Here is a 23,080-nt window from a genome sequence, read left to right on the forward strand (position 1 = left end):
TTAATACACTTTATTATGTAACGCATGCAGATGAACCGGCAATGGATGTACGGTGACCGACGCACCTCCGAGTATATTAAGGGCCTGCATAATTTTCTCGAAGCGGCTGAGGCAAACAAGAAGAATAATTTTATGCATTGTCCATGTACTGTTTATGGGAATACGAAGGCTTTCTCCGACTATAAAACCCTTCACTTCCACCTGCTTGAGAAGGGTTTTATGCCACACTATAATGTTTGGACCAAGCACGGAGAAAGAGGGGTTATGATGGAAGACAACGTAGAAGAAGAGGATGATGACAACTACCCGCCTCCTGAATACGATGATGCTGCAATGGGGGAAGCTGAAGATCAAGAGGAACTAGACGATGTGCCTGATGATGATCTTCGTTGGGTCATTGTTGATGCACATAGAGAATGCAAAAGTGAAAGGGATAAGTTGAAGTTCGATCGCATGTTAGAGGATCACAAAAATCGGTTGTGCCCAAATTGTGAAGATGACAACACAAAGCTTGGTACCACACTGGAATTGCTGCAATGGAAGGCAAACAATGGTGTATCTGACAAGGGATTTAGTTCGCTACTGAAAATAATGAAGAAGAAGCTTCCAAAGGATAACGAATTGCCCGGCACTACATACGAAACAAAGAAGGTTCTATGCCCTCTAGTATTGGAGGTGCAGAAGATGCATGCATGCCCTAATGACTGCATCCTCTACCATGGTGCATACGAGGATTTGAACGCATGCCCGGTATCGGCGCATTGCGGTATAAGATGAGAAGAGATGACCCTGGTGATGTTGAGGGCCAGCGCACCGGGAAGATGGTTCCTGCAAAGGTGATGTGGTATGCTCCTATAATACCACGGTTGAAACATCTGTTCAGAAACAAAAAAGCATGCCTAGTTGATGCAATGGCACATAAAAGACCGTAAGAAAGATGGGAAGTTGAGAGCACCTGCTGACGGGTCGCAGTGGAGAAAGATTGAGAGAAAGTGGAACGACTTTACACGTGACCCAAGGAACATATGGTTTGGTTTAAGTGCGGATGGTGTTAATCCCTTTGGGGAGCAGAGCAGCAAGCATAGCACATGGCCTGTGACTCTATGTATGTATAACCTTCCTCCTTGGTTGTGCATGAAGTGGAAGTTCATTATGATGCCAGTGCTCATCCAAGGCCCTAGGCAACCCGGAAATGACATTGATGTGTACCTAAGGCCATTAGTTGATGAACTTTTACACCTATGGAATGGAAATGGTGTACGTGTGTGGGATGAGAACGAACAGGAGGAATTTGACCTACATGCGTTGTTGTTTGTAACCATCAACGATTGGCCTGCTCTCAGTAACCTTTCAGGACAGACTAACAAGGGATACAATGCATGCACACACTGTTTAGATGACACCGACAATATATATTTGGACAAATGCAGGAAGAATGTGTACCTGGGGCATCATCGATTTATTCCGACCAACCATCAATGTCAAAAGAAAGGAAATCATTTCAAAGGTCACGCAGATCACCGGAAGAAACCCGCCCACTGTACAGGTGATCACGTATTTGATATGGTTAATGATTTACAAGTAATCTTTGGAAAGGGTCCTGGCGGACTATCTGTTCCGAATGACGATGTGGGACGCGCACCCATGTGGAAGAAGAAATTTATATTTGGGAACCTACCCTATTGGAAAGACCGAGAGGTCCGCTCTGTAATCGACGTAATACACGTGACGAAGAATCTTTGTGTGAACCTGCTAGGCTTCTTGGGAGTGCATGGGAAGACAAAAGATACACCGGAGGCACGGGAGGAACATCAACGTGTGCATGAAAAAGACGACATGCATCCAAAACAGTATGAAGGTCCTGCCAGCTACGCTCTTACCAAAGAAGAGAAGGAAATCTTCTTTGAATGCCTGCTTAGTATGAAGGTCCCCTCTGGCTTCTCGTCGAATAGAAAGGGAATAATAAATATGGCAAAGAAAAATTTCCAGAACCTAAAGTCTCATGACTGCCACGTGATTATGAAGCAACTGCTTCCGGTTGCATTGAGGGGGCTTCTAACGGAAAACGTTCGATTAGCCATTGTGAAGGTGATCGATCCAGAAATCCTGCCAAGGTTAAGGAGTGATTTGGTGCAATGTCTTTTTAGTTTCGAGCTGGTGTTCCCACCATCCTTCTTCAACGGCCCGTGCGTTGCAACAGATAGTAAAGATTTCTTACCTGAGACGTTATCATTTTGATCCAATTTTGATTCTGACTCGTTATATTGATGGTGTGCACCTACGACCACACTCAGGTATCATCGACATGGTGTTGTTCGATATTGAAGAGGTCGTGTTTATAAATTAAGTCTATTCAAAAAAGCCTATATGTATATCCATCACATGCAATAGATGAACACAAATTAAGATTGTACTTATCAATTCAACTGTTATCTCAAACAAAAAAATCAACTATTAACATTCAATTACTATTAGATGAATAGTTCAGATGTTTTTAAAATAAACCTCCATGTACTTCTCATGTTCATCAATTTTATAAGTGCATGTACAACCTACAAAAATTGTTTGTGTATTCACTAAAAAAAGTAGTTTGTTGGTAAAAACGCGCGTGAAAAAAAGGCACGTACGTAAGGTCTTAGATTATAAAATATGTACAAAAAAAACCTAGTGCAAGTACATCATGCCCAAAAATTATAACATTTTTCCAAATATTTGCACTTAAGTTTACATGTTACAATACAGATCGTCGATACAAAATAAAGACAAATATTGATTAACATTGTATCCTATATAGTTTTTAAAAATATTTAACATGTAAAATAACAACATATCCAAACTCTACACATTTTTAATCAAAATTCATATATAACATGTTTAAATTGGATTTATGATTTAAAGATATTGTTATTTGAAAATACATATTTATTCTGAATAGATTCCGGGGTTATTAATGCATATGTGAGGGGATTTACGTAAAATTAAAAAAAACGACTCACCCTGACTAAAATTTGAACCACGGGTTATTTAACGTAAAAGTAAGGGGGTCTTGTGTAAAATGCAAGAAAACGGTTCGCACTCTGACTAAAATTTGAACCACGGGTTATTTAGCGCAAATGTAAGGGGGTCTTGTGTAAAATGCAAAAAGAAAAAGGTTCGCACTCTGACTAAAATTTGAACTACGAATTATTTAGCATAAAAGTAAGGGAGTCTTGTATAAAATGCAAAAAAAAGTCACGTCTCACTTATAAACGGACTATGAGTTAATTAACAGAAATGACGGGGGCTTTTCTAAAAAACGCCACGACGTAACAAACGCATTATTTGCTTTATATTATTATTACGTAGAGATTAGGAAGCATATGCTCGTGGGAGCCAAAAATCCACGTCCGCTAGAGATGCTCTAACAACACCGGGCATAAATTACCCATGGAATGAAGGCATGCGTGCATAATCTCCATCCTTGATTCTTCCTCGTCGACATGCGTGCCGGAAGGCGGGCGCCATCTCCCGCGAGCCACCCGTGCAACGGCGGGACTCGATGCGGTTCATGCCCGTGACAAAGGGCGGCACATCCCGTCGCACCAACGATAGATAGCTGGACGTTGGACGAGAACTCGACACGTACAGTAGTACTGTACCTTTTTTCCTTTCTTGTTAAAACATCATAGTCTCGGTCTCGGGGCTACGCTGTACTAGGATGAGAGCATCTATCTTTTCGTCGTTAGGCCGCGAGCCCATTGCGAGAACCAACCGTGCGTCGCACGCCCATCCCAAGATCAAACCCAACCGTATGCCAAACGAAAACATATAAAGAAAAGAAAAAGCAAGTTTGGTAAAACGAATCAGGCCGCAACAGAAGCGGATAATAACCTCCCGGGGCGTGCGCGAGTCTGGCACGCCGCTGTTTCCTCCGGATCCTAATAATAACCCCTCCACGTCCATCGGGATAATAATACATCATCATCATTATTACAAACATATTTGTTATTATCACGTCAGCCGCCGCCGGGCTATAAAACGGAGCAGAGAGCAGCGACGCTTCAGTCAGAGTCATCAGTCTCCCTCTTCACCCCCTAATCCCTATCCGCGGCCGCTTAACCAACCCCGCACGGGTCGCGGACCTGGTTTCCTCCTCCTCCTCCGGCGGCCGCCGCGGTGAGCCCCTCCGCCTCCTTCCTCCCATGCTTCTTCCTCCTCCTCCGCAAGCCCCCTCAGTAGCGGGGATCCCCCGTTGGCGGCAACCATCCGTCGGCGCCGTCGTGTCGTCGCTTCGCCGTGACAGAACCCCATCTCAAGTCTTCTTCGTCGCCAACCCGTCCAGTTTGTGGCCGCGGGCACCATGCCTTAGCTTCATGCCGGAGTACCAGTAGTCATACAACCTGTTTACTTTGCAAAAAATAAATTGGGGATCCGTTCCAATCGAGGGCCCGTTCTTGCTGAGACAGGCTTGGTAGTTAGGACCCGCGGAATTGGAAAGCTCTCGTCCCGCAGATTGGATCCTCGTACGTACACCTAACTAACTTGTCGATTATATTTCTCTCGTTGCAGTTGCAGAGGCCTTGCGCCATGAAGGGCGGGGAGCTCCTGGTCCTGCTGCTGGCCTCGTCCCTCTGCCTGTCCGCCGCGGTGAGCGATTGCCAGCTTTGCGGCCTTCTTTGCGTGATTGAGATGCCCATGGTGGTTTGATCTATCAACTTGATGCGATCCTGGTTCTGATCTGGCTGCTCCTCGCAGGTTGCCGCGCAGGAAACCTGCCCGGCCGACATCGGTGCCAAGTGCGCCGATGCCGCCTCCGATGATTGGGAGGGCGAGTTCTTCCCCGGCATTGCCAAGATCAACTATGAGGTGAGGCCACTGACCTTGGACTGAAACAGATTATGTGCTCTTCACGTGTCGCTTTCAGTTTAATAACTTTTGTCCTTGAACAATTTCGCTGCAGGGTCCTACCAGCAAGAAGCCGCTTTCTTACAAGTGGTATAACGCGGAGGAAGTGATCCTCGGAAAGAAAATGAAGGTATGGTTTGCTTTGCAGAACCATGTCTCGTTGGTGGTAACATCATTTTAATTTGCTTTTTTACATCATGTGCTACAGTAGGATTATATATTCGTTTTTGTGCTATAGGATTGGTTGCGGTTCAGCGTGGCGTTTTGGCATACGTTCCGGGGTACTGGAGGAGATCCCTTTGGTGCACCTACGAAGAACTGGCCTTGGGAGGATGGCACCAATTCCTTGGCCATGGCTAAGAGAAGAAGTATGAGGATTTCTTTATCTTGTTCTTTTAGATCCATGGCGTTATGAAATCGCATATTTTCTGGAATCAACAACTTTTATGTTTGGATTTCTGTTTCAGTGAAAGCTCACTTCGAGTTCATGGAGAAGCTTGGAGTTGAAAGGTGGTGCTTCCATGACAGGGACATCGCCCCTGATGGCAAAACACTCGCGGTATGATTTTTTCAGAATGATTGCTGAAGTTGCAAGTTGCAAACCTGAGTTAGGGAGTTGGAGACTGGTAGTCACCGATATTAGAGCAGTTTACTTATGATTATTTACAGGAGTACAGGACTATGTTTTCAGCACAAGGGATATGGTTGCTGATGTTGTACGGCTAATTTTATACTTGCCATGTAACTAAAAAGAATACTCCCTCCGATCCATATTAATTGTCGCTGATTTACTAAATCAGCGACAATTAATATGACTCGGAGGGAGTACTTGTTTTGGATCATCTATTCAAGGGCACAATAGAACCAAACTGATCACAATAATTTACAAGCAATAACAAATATAAATGAACTTTATTCCAGAAGATTGCTTCTGTCTAAAATAGCATCTCAGGGTGTCACTGTAGTATATCTGAAAAATGGTGTTGCCAAAATATATCTCAAGACAGTGTCACTGTAATTTGACTATCTTGGTTCCTAGGCCCTGAAAGGTCAGTATTTCTCCGTCTTAAGGGTCTTCTGTTCATATTGCAGGAAACAAATGCTAACTTGGATGAGATAGTTGAGCTGGCAAAGCAACTCCAGGTTACTGCTACTACCTTAAAATGTTTCAACATTCAGGTTTCCTACAGTACAACTTTTTTCCGCTCTTTGCTCAAAAATCTACTCTGAACATCATGTAGAGTGAGACCAATATAAAGCCATTATGGGGAACTGCACAACTTTTCATGCATCCACGTTACATGCACGGAGCTGCTACTAGGTGGGTACTAAATTTCACTCCATTTGTGAATTTGAGTTATGACTTGAAACTAAGTAAGGCCTTCACTGATGCTGCAGCCCAGAGGTCAAGGTGTATGCTTATGCTGCTGCTCAAGTGAAGAAAGCTTTGGAGGTGGGTTGTGTCTGAATATCATAGGAAGCCTTCCTTTTGGTTAGTTGTTTAACTTGATTTGTATCCGCTTCCAGGTTACTCACTACCTAGGCGGTGAGAACTACGTATTCTGGGGTGGAAGAGAGGGTTACCAAACTCTTCTCAATACCGATATGAAGAGGGAACTTGAACATTTGGTATGGGTTGACATACTTCTTGACTTTTGTTTGTGTTTCTACTTGGTGTAGTTTGTAGCACAAAAATTCTAGATTGGTAACTTGTTCTTCTGTTGTGCAGGCTAACTTTCTTCAAGCTGCTGTTAACCACAAGAAGAAGATCGGCTTTAACGGTAATTGCTTTGCAGTGTGATATTTGATGTTCTGGTTCGAGTCTCCCAAATTTTACAGTAAATAGTATCATTGTTCCGCTTTATGATAACTGAAGATACTGAGTGTCTGAATCTCTTTTTATTTCAGGAACATTGTTGATAGAGCCTAAGCCACAAGAACCAACAAAGCATCAGTATGTTTGTCGTCTGAAAATATATATTATGGAACTGTGAACAGGACTGGAAAGAATTATACTTATTTTTCTCTTGCAGGTATGACTGGGATGTTGCAACTACATTCTCTTTCCTACAGAAGTTTGGTCTTACAGGTATTTTTTGAAATGTGGCAAGAAAATCATTTAGTACAACCCTTCCTGTTTTTGTATGTTATGTGTGTATTTGCAACAATTCTATGCAAAATGAATCATGTGAATTAAACCATGTTTTCCTGACTATCAACTTAGAACGTTCTATTTTGAAATAAAATGTATTCTTTTTTCTAATAATACGGTGATGCAGGGGAATTCAAGATAAATGTTGAGTGCAACCATGCTACTCTCTCTGGACATAGGTCAGTTTCTTGCTCGCCTAAATCCAATCATAACGGCTTAAAGTGATACTAGTACCATAACTGCATCTAAAACTTGTGTCGTTCAGCTGCCATCACGAGCTTGAGACTGCACGCATTAATGACATTCTTGGAAACATTGATGCAAACACTGGTGATCCACAAGTTGGTATGTGTATAGTTCATAAAATGGCTGTGACTTGTTAAAATCTCGGTTACACGCTTAGGAGCTTAACATTTCAACTCTTACGTGTCGGCAGGTTGGGACACGGATGAGTTCCTTACAGACATTTCAGAAGCTACCTTGATTATGTCAAGTGTAGTTAAGAATGTGAGTGGAATTAATCATTTCTTGTACCTTTTCTGAACCAGAAGTCTATTGTACTGTATAATGTTTGTTTACCATTTTATTCAGGTAACAGTACTCATAATTTGTTCTGTTTGGTACGATTGCAGGATGGACTTGCGCCTGGTGGCTTCAACTTTGACGCCAAATTGTATGTTCCCAATAGCATTGGTGTTCCATGAATTGAGCTTTGGTTCGACAAATTTTTTGGCTGACATGGAATTGTTTTGTGGTGACAGGCGGAGAGAGAGTACTGATGTTGAGGACCTGTTTATTGCCCATATCTCTGGGATGGACACCATGGCCCGCGGCCTCCGCAATGTTGCCAAGCTGATTGAGGTAACTGGAGACATCATTAGTTCATCACTCGGTAAAATTTGCACATGCCTTTACCTAAATGTAAGGTTTGTTTTCTATGTTATTAGGATGGTTCCCTGGACGAGCTTGTACGCAAGCGCTACCAGAGCTTTGACACTGAGATTGGTGCCATGATCGAGGTACACAAATTAACAAGTTTGAATTTATTTTCTCAGAAGGATTGAATTTGGATTGTGATACTGGATTATGGTTTCAAACAGGCTGGGAAGGGCGACTTTGAAACGCTAGAAAAGAAGGTCTTGGAGTGGGGCGAGCCAACCGTTCCATCGGGCAAACAGGTAAACGGAACGATAAACCTATGGCAGCTCGTCTTTCACAGCACAATGCAAATATATCTCTGCGCCGATGATTGTTCCTTACGACCTTTTGTTGCCCGCTTCCCTATGCAGGAACTGGCTGAGATGCTATTCCAATCCGCTCTGTAGATGGCGGCCCGCGATTCTAGGAATAAAAAAGCAAGAGCGCGACCTTGGAACGCCCGGCCGTCCTCGTCACTACAGGCGATGTTCTATAGTTAGGCCTCCATGCAGTGAACCCTGTAAACAAACTGCGTGGAGCTGAAAATAATGTAACCTTATATCAAAATTAAACTCGTTCGTCAACACGGAATTGGGCTGAACTATGTTCCAGTTTTCTCCATGTGTTTCACCCAGATGCTCATCGGTCTTAAAGGGTATGTTTGGTTTGAGCCCAAGCCCCTACTAATGTTTGGCCAGCCAATATTTTGGTCAAGGTTTTGGTTGCCAAGTATTGGTAACCATCCAAGCAATAGTCCAAATTTTGGCTATGACAAAAAAGAAATGGTATGGCTGGTTTTGGTCAACATCCAAAGATACCCCAAGTGCCTGAGGGCAAGACTTTGCAAACGGTCCTCTGATTCTTTCTTATTCTCTTCTGAGCAGAAAAAACTGGGGTATCTGAAAAGAAAATATGTACAAGAGAGAATATTATACAATTAGAGCATTGGGGAGGGATAGAGAAAACAAAAGAATCCGACAAATATAGATGCTTTGGAACATGGACTACATATAGACTGAAATGAGTGAACAAAGTTCACAAATATAAGACGTTAGGACTAAATGAAATGAATGAACAAACACAGTGAAACATGTCTACATAAATTCGACAAATATAAGTTTTGGAATATGGACTACATACAGACTGAAATGAGTGAACAAAGTTCATAAATATAAGGTGTTTTGAAATATGAACTACATAAAGACTGAAATGAGTGAACAAACACAGTGAAACTTGTCTACATAAATCCGATTCACAAAATAGTAGGAACGTCTTATATTTGTGAATGGATGGAGTAGTTAGCAAGCTCACCCTCTACTATGTAAAGAAAGCAAGTAGAGATACCTCCTAAAATTGCAGAAAAACAGGAATCCATGCTAGGGGAAATATTATCAACTCTGTTTCCAGATATATTCCAGACAGCAACCGGTGGGACATCAAAGTTACCCATCTTACCGCAAGCTTTAGGGGTGAATTTGGATTTCCAGTGTGGTGAAGGTGGGAGCCTGGATGCTCTGAAATTGGGTCTTGTCTGACTTGGCAGCTGAGAAAATAGGACGAAAAGGCCAAACATCAAGATAATTATCAACAATATTAAGTCTGAAAGATAACACATGATCAGGCATAAAAACTGCTAACACAATTATGTGGGAGGAAGTGCTCATATTCTTGTCAAAATTAATCATGAATACGTCATCATAAGGTATCATGACCTTCGAATTTCATAGAAAGCACAGGACACAACGTGCCATTCGACAAACAGGCGGGTAACTTCATGTTCTCTCAAATGAGGATTTGTGTTGTTACACATTATGTACTCCTTTGCTACACACACTGGTACAGAAACAATGCTATGAGTTACAACAACATAACCACAGTCTGATTGTACATTTTACAGGTGTACAATGTACATGATATGAACAACTAAAATACAAAGTTAGAACAGCTCCACGCAGCAGAAAGGATAATAGCCAGCTTCTCCAGCGGATTCTGAGACAACTCTCAACTCCTTTTGAATCTTCCGACGCTCATAGAACACCGGGCATGCAAGTGAAACGCACTTGACCCCACTTTCCACGATCCAGTCCGCGCCGCCACAGTGGCCACATATCTGGACAACATTCAAAAGTTAACTGTCAGCTGAAACAACTTATCTTAAGGGATTTCTGTTTCATGGGCTACATTATTAAGTTACAAGGATTGTTGCACTTCAAATAGTGGTCAAGCATTAAGAAAGACTAGAATCTCAATATTTCTGATGCTTAGTTCATGTTACACAAAAATGTCAAGAAACATAATTGTTAGTTATTATTTTAGTATTGCATGCAATGATTTCATTTTGGGGAATTCAAATAAGAGAAGTATAAAACTAATAAGAACTTACAGCAGCAAGATGTTGGATTTCTCGCTCCAATTTTGATGTCCTGCCAGCGACTACAGTGGCAACAACAGCTTCATTTTTCAAACAGTAACTGCAAAAAGTTTCTGATCCTTGAACTGTATCACCACAGATAGTACAATGGCTCGACATATAATAGGTGTCTATCCTGGCTACTTTGGCGGACGGTTTCTTATTCCATCCCAATCGGATGGAACTGCTATCACGAGAACCGTGACCAAAAGCAGACTGGCGTTTCGCGAGTGTTGACCGTGTGGGGCGAGGCATCTCGTTAAACCATTTATTTAGGTTAACACCTAGGAGTCCAAAGACACGTTGTAGTGCTGGAATAATTTGTTTGGTTATGTAATATAATTCATTTAATCTATAAGGCGATCCAACTTGGAGCAGACCATAAGGATCGATGACCATATCGACGAGACGAGCCCCTGGTTCCCCATGGATAACAACATAGGGCACTCTCTCTGCATAACGTGGTTCTGCCCGTGGATCGGACAACATTGCTTTTGTTGCAACGATTGCTGCAGGTGGCAGCGAGGATGCCCTTGCACTGTAAGTACCTAGACGAACCTCCTTTGCAAAAACAAAGTCCTGAATTGAAATCTTTCCTGATAATATCCGTGTCCACTGACGCTCCACATACGATTTAACCTGCAAGAATAAAAGGCCATCAAACTATATACCTGGCACTACTACAGGGAAGACCAAAGGTGGTAATGAAAGAAAATCATCCTCGTAAAGTCGAAGAGATTAAGAAGCACCCCTTACTTTGACCAAGTCTTGTTCTTCAAACATTATTCTAAGAGATCGTTCTAACATCTTTGCAACCGCGGGGCATGTATCTCTCCGCACTGTCTCAATCCCCTTTGGATCAAATATTGGCTCGTTTTGTTCGGGGTTTTCATAGCTATAACCAACATATCTCTTCTTTGTAAGAAGGAAACAGGGATGGTACACTTTCTCAAACTTCAAAGTGACTGGATCAGGATTAATCGCAGTCACTAAAGAGGCAATTTCCTTTCCTATTCTGAATGCTTCTTCCCTAGACCGCCCTTTTAGAAGGACAAACATACTGCAGCAGAAATAATGAGCTTCATACATTATTTAATTCAAAGAAAACATCATGAGAAATGCACAAAAATACCTGTCAGTATCACCATACACAACCCTTGCATTCCACAAGGGATGCTGATTGACAAATGATATTGCCGTTTCAAGCGTTCTACGACCACATTGAACAATGCTGTCTGCAAGCTCTGCACAGGGCATACGACCACTGAATCCAGCAGCTGTGTAACCGTACGTTACATTAGCTATCAGCTTCAGAGCAAGTTGCCGAGCATTGAGTATCTGGAAAATAAATACATTACCATCATACATTAACCCAGATTATCTAGTAAGTCATATCGTATCATACTTAATCACAAAATTCAAGAAATTTAGGGCTTCTGTAAAATGTTCAAGAAAGTATAGAATTAAATACCTTCTGCAGAACCTTCTGAGATGGAGCTAGCTTTTTCATTGCTTGCTTCACCATAATTCTGGTTGACAGTATCTCCTCAAGAAGGCGAGGCACTACACCTTTTCTGACCTGCAGAATGCCATTGAAAATGTGTTCAAAAGGTCAGTCTGGTGTGAGATGCTCATTCCTTGTCCACGCCTAACAATGGGAAGGAGTGTGCAAAAGAAAAAACGGTGTCGGGATGGATAGAAAATGCAGCACCAAGCAATGTTTTCAAGAATATAGCCGCTATCAACATAGTCATCTGTAGATGGTATAATAACTATATGTGGGAGGTATTCCAATATTGCCTGTCAACTGGTGGTACTTAGTCGAGCACCAACAGGAGAAGTATTAGATATGACTATGAGCGACACAAGAAAATCTGCAATGTCCGAGAGTAAACAAGATCATTACCTCGGGTTGCACATACAGAACCCCATTTGGAGTAAGGAGGAGCTGATTTTTCAGATCAGTGATCGTATGCGGATCTGCTGAATATGAGCTGACACCAAGTACACTGGACTTCGATGGGAAAACTTTACCCAAGCACGTAGAATAGCATAGATTATATGCTATTATCATGGAAGGATAAAGAGATTGAAAATCCAATACGAGAACTGGGTCAGAGTAGAAAGCTGATTCTGGTTCCATTACAAGCGGCATGCACTCCATGGCTGGCTGAGAAGCAACCTGTAAAGTAGTACTGGTGAATTATTAAAATGCAGGCAAGCTGCTGGAATCTATATACGCAATAATATCCAAAACATTTTAGCAGTGATTCAAAAGTGGGCTGACTAGGCTGTCTAGGCGATTGGCATCAGGGTCTGCCACAATTTGACCATCAGGTGTGTCAAAATCGATCCTAGTTGCAACTTGGGTCATTAGGCGAGGTGGCCCTAGGAAGACTACAAAGACTAGGCAGGTGACTAAGTCGAGTAAAAAGGGGGCAAGGGTGCTCGTGAACCCCAAATCTCACAAGATTTGAGGGCTTAGGGGCGATTTCCCCAAATCCTAATCAGTCAAAAGTTAAGTTAGCAGAAAATATATCACATTTCTAGTCCGTGTGGACAACCAGCGTTCTAAACCAGAAAATTCCTGGTGTCTTAGAAGAACAGTCCCGTCTAATCTTAAGCCTGCCACGCCCTTTTCTTTGGCAATTTACATAAAGCAAGTTCATTGACCCCGCAGACAAAATAGTCGTATTTGCCTCTTCGGACAAAGAGCCAATATAAATGCTATACCTCTCGGTAGATATGCCAATGAACAAGAGCTGCCATTCTTGCATTTGTTTCTCAGATTTGGTGTTACTAGGCAAAAGTGGCTGAGTATCTACGGAAGTATAGAACGTGTCTATGCAGAAATGGAGAAATTAAATTTGCTAGGGGACAAAGAATTGCACCTGTTGGTTTCCTGGGGAAATTGCAAGGTAGTTCTGTGTATGAGCCAACCTCAAGAGCATAGATTCAACACGAAACTGAGACCCTCGTGAAAGAACAGAGAAGAAGTCAATACCAAACACACGAGCAAGTTCAGATGTCCGATTGACCTGCATGGAATAGTCAGGTAAAGTTTGAAGCAAATTTTTTGTTACAAATATTCAGGTAACAGAAACAGTATCAGTTACTAGTTACTTGTTCCGGACATAACATTTTAACCAAGCTTGTTAACTTGTAATTATAACAGGTGAAAAAACAAAAGGGACAGGCTGCCCGGTTGATAAAACGTCTCATATGGAAAAACCAAGGGAGCTCTCAAGTAACCATATGTCGATGTTGTACTGGCAAGAATGCAATGAAGGGAAATTCATTTACCAGGTCAAGTTGATTTATTATTTCAAGGTTGAGCATAGCTCTGCTGCTAACATATTCTATGCATCGGTGTCTTCCTCGTCCAGGACCTGTTGCAAACCATCGATTCAATGTCTTGGTTGGTACTAATGGTACCTTTCGCCTCAGGACTTCATCAGCCACAGCTTCAAGGGAGTAATTGTTAAGCTTAACTTCTCCACGCATGAGACGCCATAAGTTTAATACGATTCTCCCACCAACATGTACACCACTAGCATGAGTATGACTCCAATCATTCTCACTGACATCCACAATAACATCATCAGCAGGAGATGCTTCAGGCGCCTGACTAGACTCATGGGCTAGATTCTTAGGTGGCGCCTGACTAGACTCATGGGCTAGATTCTTAGGTGGATGTTTAGACTCATGTGGTAGTGTCCTTGAGATTCTTTTCAGTAAGCCTATACCCAGATAAGCAGCTCTTTCAGCAAGAAATCCTAAAGATCCTAACTGAATCTCCCATCCGACTAGGATATCTGGATCAATTGAACATAATGCACCGATAAGATGATTCAAAAGATCCTTCTCTTCCGGGAAGACATCAACACTGCAACCAATAACTCCGTCAAGGTTTCTGCAGTTACAACAAAAGGGGCATTAAATACATCTCGACCCAACAAGCTAAGATAGTACACACTTTAGAAAGAACCACCGAGCCAGAAGAAGAAGTACAATTACATGAAGACACAACTCTAGAACAGCAAAATGTCAAGCATGCAGTTTATGTTCTAGAACATGAATAAAGGAAATAAATCAAATTTATATGATATTCTCCAGGCCCAGAAGCATGGGAAATGAATAGAAAATACCATTAACCATCACGGTAAGCCGGCTATCTTTCTATGAAGTGCTTAATAGTGGATGGTGTGGAAGGAAAGGAATAGCAGGATGTTCCAGGATGAGTCCCAGACTTTGGTTGCTAATGGCACTATAGCAGAGGCAGAATGAGGGCGGCAGGTCTCCCACCAAGAGTTGCAAACGCCTCTGGAAGAACCAGCTTAGGTTTTTCGTTTGTGTTGTATTTTGCATGTCCTCCAAAGAAATCAATAAGTTAGCAACCCAAATTAGCATACTCCTCCCAAATATGACATCCGTTGCAATTGTCACCACCCTAGCCATGTTAATGTCACTCATCTACTATCTAAGGGAGTGGGACGCATGGCATAATAACTACTAAGATTGTAACTGAAATGGCGATGATGGCAACTGGCCTGTCACATTTTACAGAATTCTGGTGAGTAAAGCAGTTAACTTACTGATATAGGCTTCTGCACACTTCACTTTGTTAAATACAACTAGATAGATAAAGGGTGTCGATGGACACAAGAGAAAAATTCAGAGACACAATTGAAAACCAAAAGAAAAGAACAAATGACTGAAAGATCAAAAGATGACATACAACCTCCTCCCATGTAATTTGTCATTGTTTCCACGTATAAGTACACGAACTTCAACAGTATTGTCACCGTCATCCTCAACAGCCAAAGATACAACATTGATGGCATCAAACCGTGGATCAGGACGCAGATCTGCTCTGCTTTCTGCAAATACCTGTCAAGTAGTGGGAAGAAATTTCAAGAGGTCACTCTACCTTGCCTGGTATCCCATGCTTTGCTGCCAGTAATCATTAGCAAGTCAAAACTGTCCTGGTCACACAACATAGAATCTCTAAGAACAATTCATTACCACCCTGCTTCCTAGGAGGAACGAAGAAAGAAGAAGAAATGTTTCTTGTGGAGCAAAACAAAAAGGAATATAGTTGAACCTCTATGCTAAGTATCGTCAGTTGTTGTCCACCACCGGTGCTAGCAGGATCACGAAATCCAATTTGACTGAGAGGTGTGAGCTTATGCTTTTCATCTTCAGCTGAGATCTGGGAAAAATCATGCCAATCATCCAACTTTTCATTTTCTTTGTTCGACTGATCAGATTTCATCATAACTGTATCAATGAACGCTGCTGTTGTATGCTCAGAAGCAGATCCGGGTACAGGAGAATTGGCCATGAAAGCAAGAGCTTCCGCATGTGGTCGAGAAGTAGGATGGTGTTCTATTTCCTGATCATCTGTAACATTGTTACCACAGTTGAAGTAACCTAAAATAATACTCCCTCTGTCCCAAAATAAGTGTCGCAAATTTATAACTAAATTAGTACAAATTTTAAACTAAGTCAGCGACACTTATTTTGGGACAGAGGGAGTAGTTTGTAAGGAAGCCAGTAAACTAAATTGCAATTAATATATGCAGGAAACTACTTATACCTGAGACACTATTAGAAGAAGTGTGTTGAGGTAGCCACTGGCCCACAGCTGCTGCAGATGGCGGTGAAAATGCATGTGTCAGCAAATATAGGACTGATCCATCATTTTGGAAATGGGTTGGAATACCCAAAGTATCCGGTGTGAGTTCACTACTTCCCATATACTGAAATGATCCATTCTCCTTATTCTCTTCAGCAGTCTGATTGAAAAATGGAAGGGGGTCAACAGATCCCAGTTTAGCAGCTGAAAAATAGCAGACAATATGTATAATATGAGGTGAACAGTCATACTAACAAATTGAGGAAACATAATGTTGTACCATAATAACATGATACCTCAGGTGAGGTAACACAACAGTTTCCAAAATTTACATCCGAACAGCATACTAGCATCACTAGTTAAAGTAAATTGCATGCACCATGTTAAAATGAATATTCCTTGTGAGACTCACGTTCAGGATGCTCAATGCTCGCTGAAGAAACCTCCAAACCAGTTGGAGGCTTCTGCGCAAAGGTCATACGTACATATTCACCACCAGAATAAGACATTTCTGAATTTGGAAGACCACTGGTGACATCATGCACTTCTAATCCTCCAGAAATCACGATTCCGCTGGTTTTATCCATGTTGCATGCCGCAGCTCCAGAACAACCAAAATCCAACTTTTCAGGCTGAAAAGATCCCTTCCGCCTCCTCCTCATTAAATCCCTCACAGAAAGACAGGCTGAGCCATCGTCACCTATCGAACTAGAAGATTCTTTGTCAGTGTCGTCTGTCATGTCACGAGAGTTCTTCTCAGTTTTACTCTTGTAAGAACTTGGATCCTCAGTTGGCATTGCACTGCCTGAAGAAATTTTAACAGGACCATCAGCATTTCCATGTGACCGCTTTTTAGTAGAAAGAGGCAAAGAACCCCAGAGAAGTTCAGTACCTCCTTGCTTACTTGCTAACTTAGAATTATTTTTACTAGATGAGTAACTAGGTGTTCCTATTTTTCTTCTAGTAACTTTACCCTGATCATATTCTTGGGGGCCTTTCTGTTTTTCATCAGAAGACCCATCAATCTGAGGAATAGTATTGGTCACTGAAGTACTCCCATCAAGCATTGGAGAACTGTGGTAAGACTTCTGAGCATTCAATTCTTCTGCCCCAGTCACGTGTTCAAGTGTATCAAGAATATCCTGGCACTCCTGCTGAGAAGCACTATCAAAATCTAAGTGAGCAGACTCTAAAGCAAATTCAATGGACTTCTTGGAGAACAAAGGGCTCAGAATGACTTCATTGACTAATTCATCATCAGTTGTTGGCTCCTCTCCAGCCTGCGAGGAGGCCATCCAGCTTAAAAGCCCAAGTGCTTCGGAATCAACATGCTACAAAAGAAAGTGACAAGAGGTGTCATATTTCTCAGGAGAAAGTAAAAACACATTCAAATCAAAAGCATAATATGCAAATGTAGCCAGACAAAATACACGTACGTAATCCCGAAAAGGGAAATATCAGAACCCACAGCTAAAATGATTGGCAATTATCAAAAGGTGACCCTGGACTGGCATCCTCTAACATCTGAAGTACTCACTTCATACCAGACCTAAAATTATCATCCACCCTCTCGAATTTCACCATTAGTGTGGCTTTGTTTGGCGTGGTTATGGTGCTTGTCAGGCATTTCTTCTGGGACCACCAGGAGCACCAGCTACTGATAGCCAGAAGCCAAACAATGCAGTTCTTCACCTTACAAATATTTTAGGTACATTATATAGGTTGGGAAAATTGGTTCATCATGTTTCTTATTTATAAACTGCTTTGGATAACACTACAAACTCACCCAATAATATATGCATATAACTTAGATCAAACCATAACCAGATAACTAAGATCTGAGAACTACCTTTTCATGTTCGTCAAATGTCTGAGATGTTCTTTGAGCAGAATTATCACTACCAATATTTTCACAGCAGTCATTTTGTGAGAATGTGATAGTCCCAATAACATCAGTCAATGATTTAAAGCATCTCTCAAGCTTTTCAGATGCTTCAACGGAAGAATCTTTGTGATGGGACCCCTCCTCTTTTGGATCCAACGCAGAAAGAGCGCTCTCATACTTGATACCATGAAGAAAACTTTTAAGAACAGCATCCCGCGGTGGTCTGCCAATATCAGCAGGTTTTGTTTCATCCAGTAGTCTTAAGTGTTCAAGTTCCTAAACAAAGCAGGTATGAGAGGTTTAGCAATTAGTAACAATTTGCAGCATATGTGCACATAGAGCAGGAAAGATACCTCCCAAATTGCTAAAAGCGACTGAACCATTTTGGTATCTGCCGTTGTTTGTGAAAGAGAAGTGTACATCTTATACTTCTCGTTTATGATTCCTACAAGCGAAACCGGAATTTGTAGCACAATTTATGGATTATAAGTTATAACAAACAATAGCTGTTAGAATGTAGCAAACAGACCTTCTACTCTGGAGTCAGCTTCAAGCATCATAAAAGTATGTCGTTTTCTGAAGTTCGAACTAGATCCTTCCATGAAATGTGTAGTTGAAGAATCACCTAGGATTAAAGCATGTGGCGCTGTTGACGATGTCCAGATAATTGGGTTTTTCACCGCAGCATTATATGAATGTGTCTACATTTTTAAGAGGAAGGTAGAGATTTTTAGTAGAAGCAATGGATAATGTATGACAGCACGAAAAATAACATAGATTCAAATGGAAATCATTCGATATATAGACATAACAAAATCCATAGAACTTGCCTTGTGCTCCGATTCATCAGAAGAGTCCACCTTCCTTTGCGGAGTCTTAGGATGAAAATCACCTGGCAATGGAGGGCGGAACTTGAAGTCTGTGACATGTACATGGCCCATTCCATACAAGTTATAGTCGATCTATAACATACATTGAACAGAAATATCATCTTAGATCACTCAAAATATATATCAAATGTGTCAAACAACACTGGCACCATCAAGTCAGGAATATTGTACTTAAGTTGTATGCTTGTGCAAAAGAGACAAAATGGCAATAGTCTTGCAGTTCAGGACATCCATAAAAACAGAATAAGAAAGCATCGCTCTCACCAAAAAGTGAAGAAGATATGGAATGTGTGATTCATAAGGCTGGAATACTCTATCAAGAACAGCACCGCCCTGAAACCAAACAGCTCGCGATCAGTCCCAGCGAGGATAGCATAAAACTTTACATAAAAGAGATTCCAATTTCCATAAAAATATACTTACGATTGCATGGAATACCACAAAATACACCGGTGTCTTAAAATTAATAAACATTCATTACAAGAGAGGTTGTCATCCATGCCAGCTCTCTAGATGATTTGTTATAACCAGACAACTGCTAGCCCTGCCTAATCGGCCATGACACACTAGGCGCTTGTCCAATGTCTTTACTAGCGCTAGCACCAAGGTGAACACTACTCAATTCACAGCTTCAAGCCATGAAAGTTTCCTGTCATAACTCTGTTCGCCATTAAAGTTACAATTTTCTGCTAGTGTACAAATTGAGTAATTCTTAAATGCATAGCTAATGGAAACAGATCAAAAGAACAATAGAGAGCAATGATGTAAAAAAAAACATTGCAGCTCTCTTAGTAGAACATAGTAATTTTGCAGAAATTAGTGAAAAAGAAGATACATGAGACAGAAATGAGTTGATAACAATATTCCTCCAGTTCAGACTTATCTACCTATCAGGACATAAATGTAGTCATGTACCCATCCATATGGAAATACTAAAACCACAACTTAAGCAGAAGGGAGCTTCAATGTATCATACCAATAGATGGGTCGCAGCCCGAGAAACCTCATGAGGATAATATCTTTAGATTAAATCAAGGCAATCAGTTGCATGACAAAGTCGTGGAGGAGAACAAAATGCAGGCATACATTCAATAAAAGAGAAACAATTCCATGTGACAACAAGTGTCTGATGAAAGAACAGAACATCAATTGATTACATGCACTTGATACCCTGCATAATTTGACCTATCAGTTTGTGCAAGAAGATTTCTATGACAACATTTGGTTCAAACATTTGATGCTATTCAGTTTTCAGTTAAAACAGAAGGTAACTCAGCAAACCACTCAACGCTCATGACTTCCTAAGTTGTCATCAGGGCTCAGGCATATGCAGTCATAAAGAAAGGGATATTTTTTGAGTGATATTGTGATATTGTCAATACACAATGACAGGAATATTTCATGATCTTCACTTTCCTGTCTTATGTAGCTACCTCAAAATGCTTGTAAAGCACTATGTTTCACAATTAAGTCCATAACGAAAGGTTAAAAAGGGGTTTTCAATATATCAGATGAACTACGTCCATAATTTACAATTTTCCAACACAATAGTAACCAGAAAAGGAAGTGGGAAATGATTTACACAGGTTCAAACATTCGTAGCAAAAAGAAATGATCTGTAAATGGTTAAATTGTGGATACAGGTAGATCTTCACAAAAATCTCCTCGGATGAATGATAACCATACAACTTCTTTGCTCGAACAAGGCTACATCCATGGACATGCCTCCTTTTTGCTGGGCCGCGATTCTGCAGGGGAAATGATGATACTCACGAAAAGAGAAAGTTAACATACCAACTAAGTGGACTCTACCTGTAAAGTTTTCTCGAGGTCACTCAATAGACCAGTCATACATGAATTCCCTAAAGAAAAGAGAGAGAAAACATTAATTGACTGCCAGGTGCTTTTCTTGACACGGACGCCCCGTTGATTAGAAAGAAAACCAAACAAGTGCTTTACTACGTCTCGTTCAGACCAAGAGTTCACCGTATCCTTTATGTTATGTAACTATGTCGCAAAAGCAAAGTAGAGCAAGCTTTTAACATGTAAATTGATGTTTTTAACAACAAATCATGCTAGTGCCTCGAACAAAAAGTTAAAAGTGGGAATCCGTAAGACCGTAACTACCAACTATATGAGAAAGTAATATCTACAAAATTTACAAGATGTACAATAACGACTGCCTGGTAAGAAGTTGAACAGCTGATATGAAATGATAAACATCATGTCGAACAAGAGAAGAGCCCATATAGTAAATGGAAAAAGGGATGGTAAAAACATAGGCAAAAGGAAGTGCAGTCACCTCTTTCAATATTATGAAGTATCTCCTCTGGGCAAGGTACATACAAGTACGGCAGGGCCTGAATACCAAAAGGAGAATTACAACTTCAGACTGTTATATTAGAAAGTAGATGAAACAATGTGTCGCCAGAATACAATAGAGATGAGTAGTATTTCAACTACTGGAGTATATGATACTCCCTCCGACCCATATTACTTGTCGCTGCCTCAGTACAACTTTTGTACTCCCTCCGATCCAAAATAAGTGTTGTGCTTTTAGTTCAAAATTTGAACTAAGACAGCGACAAGTAATATGGATCAGAGGGAGTACAACAGTTCATCAAAGATGATACTAATAGGTTTCCAGGTAAGAAGACATGTGTGCCACACTGCTCTTTGGTAATTGGCATGCCGAATCGAGCTTCCAAGCATCAAATTCGGCGCGCCGCACTCCCCATCCCCCTTCCCATGGCGAGACTCACACAAGCATACTGAAATGTGACGAGTGAAGAACGGTAATAGGTGCAGAGAGAAGCTGGTGCCCACCTGGTGGACGTGGAGGCAGGTCTTCTGCCCCGCGGGGGTGGAGCCGTAGATCCTGATCACCGGCACCTCCTCCACCTCCTCGCCTGCGGCGGCCACCAGACAGACAGGGAATTCAGCGCGGCTCGGAGGAGAAGAAGTTCAGAAAGGGGGCAATATGGGGCAGGGAGCGTACAGTGGAAGGGGCTGTAGGAGATGTCGAGGCCGGGGACGGGGGGCGCCATGTAGTAGTCGAGCGAGACGATGCGGACGCTGAGGACCTGCGAGGGGGTCCCCGGCGGCTCCGGCTCCGGCGAGGAGGGATTCATGGTCGCCGGCGAGGACGGCGCGGTGGGTGGGCGGTGGTTCTATTTGGGGGCGGTGTGGGTTCCCGGGCTCCGGCTCCGGCTCCTTCCACGGCACGCTGCTCGCTCCACTTGGGTTTGGGTTTGACTCCGTGGACCATCGCGAGCGGATGCTAGTTGGGGGTTTATTAAGGACCACGGCCCATCATCGTCTGTCGAAACCTTGGGTCCCTTTGGGCCTGTGTCGCCTATAACCCAGTTTGGAAATGTATGTATTTTGTGTGTTCCGTTTACCGCGGCCCAGTCTGCACACAAGATGAGGAGAGAAGTTTGGTTAGAGGAGAGTGCTGGTGCATCACATTTAAATCTTGTGGAAGATTAAGGTTTTGTTTGGAACCATAATAGATTATAATAATCTGGATTATGAACATAGATTATATAATCTGTTTTATAAAAATAATCCAGGTGGGTATGTTTGGAGGTCAGATTATATAAACTGTAAATCAGCTTTTAAATTGTACAATGACATGTTTGCCCTCAGTTTATAAGAAAAAATAGGAAAGTGGCGGTGACATTGCGTAATTCTTTTGAAGTTTACAAGGATAACACGTCATTTATAATCCATAATCTCATTTTAGCTGGGTAGAGGAGATTATGAGATTATAATAATCTGGTCATCTAGTTTATAAATTCTACAATATAAGTTGTCCTATTTGGAAATACAATAGATTATAAAAACCAGATTATATAATCTGGATGGTTCCAAACAGGGCCTAAATTTCCAGGCAAAATCAGATTTTTCTTATGGAGATTAGCAAAACATTCCCTTCCTATTGAAGACGTGAGATGCCATCAGAAAATATCTACAACTAGCTCTTGTGGTATGTGTGGTGCCAAGGATTCGTGTAGACACACTCTTCTCGAATGCATGATGTCGAGATGTATATGGGCACTCGTCGGTAGAGCCAGAAGATGCAAGCCAGGGGGACTACGACACTGTGACGGGCCCAGAAATTAAGATTTGCCGCGGCGATGGATGGTGATGAAGCTTCATTGTGTTGTGTCGATGGTCAATAGGCACGTGAAATACCCTGCTTTGTCCGCGGTCGCCCCAGCTCGCCCCAATGGTGGATCCGCCACTAAATACAGGGCTCTAAACGGCCTGCCTACACACCCACCCCTGCTCAAGTGGTGGG

General features: G+C 41.8%; 2 protein-coding genes across 3 annotated transcripts; one reads left to right on the top strand and one right to left on the bottom strand.

Moving 5' to 3' along the window:
- Positions 1–4,044: 4,044 nt before the first annotated feature.
- Positions 4,045–8,569, top strand: LOC123424790 (xylose isomerase). Its single transcript, XM_045108481.1, has 21 exons — positions 4,045–4,155; positions 4,549–4,626; positions 4,735–4,845; positions 4,940–5,014; positions 5,123–5,252; positions 5,352–5,443; positions 5,977–6,027; positions 6,126–6,205; positions 6,283–6,337; positions 6,412–6,513; positions 6,614–6,665; positions 6,793–6,838; positions 6,918–6,973; positions 7,164–7,215; positions 7,302–7,381; positions 7,473–7,543; positions 7,669–7,709; positions 7,798–7,897; positions 7,984–8,055; positions 8,137–8,214; positions 8,326–8,569. The coding sequence occupies exons 2-21, from the start codon at positions 4,567–4,569 to the stop codon at positions 8,359–8,361; spliced, it is 1,440 nt and encodes a 479-aa protein (XP_044964416.1). The 5' UTR covers positions 4,045–4,155; positions 4,549–4,566; the 3' UTR covers positions 8,362–8,569.
- Positions 8,570–9,704: 1,135 nt separating this feature from the next.
- On the bottom strand, positions 9,705–22,040 carry LOC123424791 (DNA polymerase zeta catalytic subunit). Of its 2 annotated transcripts, XM_045108484.1 has the most exons (24): positions 21,776–22,040; positions 21,604–21,686; positions 21,080–21,137; positions 20,590–20,639; positions 20,419–20,525; positions 19,754–19,796; positions 19,042–19,110; positions 18,718–18,849; positions 18,417–18,588; positions 18,241–18,332; positions 17,852–18,163; positions 16,976–17,333; positions 16,415–16,807; positions 15,964–16,206; positions 15,469–15,767; positions 15,106–15,254; positions 13,668–14,277; positions 13,256–13,402; positions 12,271–12,546; positions 11,836–11,943; positions 11,497–11,702; positions 11,121–11,424; positions 10,338–11,003; positions 9,705–10,064 (listed from the first exon to the last, which is right to left on the bottom strand). In XM_045108484.1, exons 1-24 carry the CDS (start codon positions 21,906–21,908, stop codon positions 9,891–9,893), a joined length of 5,184 nt encoding a protein of 1,727 aa, XP_044964419.1. In that variant the 5' UTR covers positions 21,909–22,040; the 3' UTR covers positions 9,705–9,890. The 2 variants fall into 2 exon arrangements, with proteins under 2 accessions (XP_044964419.1, XP_044964418.1); XM_045108483.1 differs by having other exon boundaries at positions 16,415–17,333.
- Between the last annotated feature and the right edge of the window lie 1,040 nt (positions 22,041–23,080).

This window comes from Hordeum vulgare, chromosome 2H (genome assembly GCF_904849725.1).
Source record: "Hordeum vulgare subsp. vulgare chromosome 2H, MorexV3_pseudomolecules_assembly, whole genome shotgun sequence".
NCBI lineage: Eukaryota > Viridiplantae > Streptophyta > Magnoliopsida > Poales > Poaceae > Hordeum > Hordeum vulgare.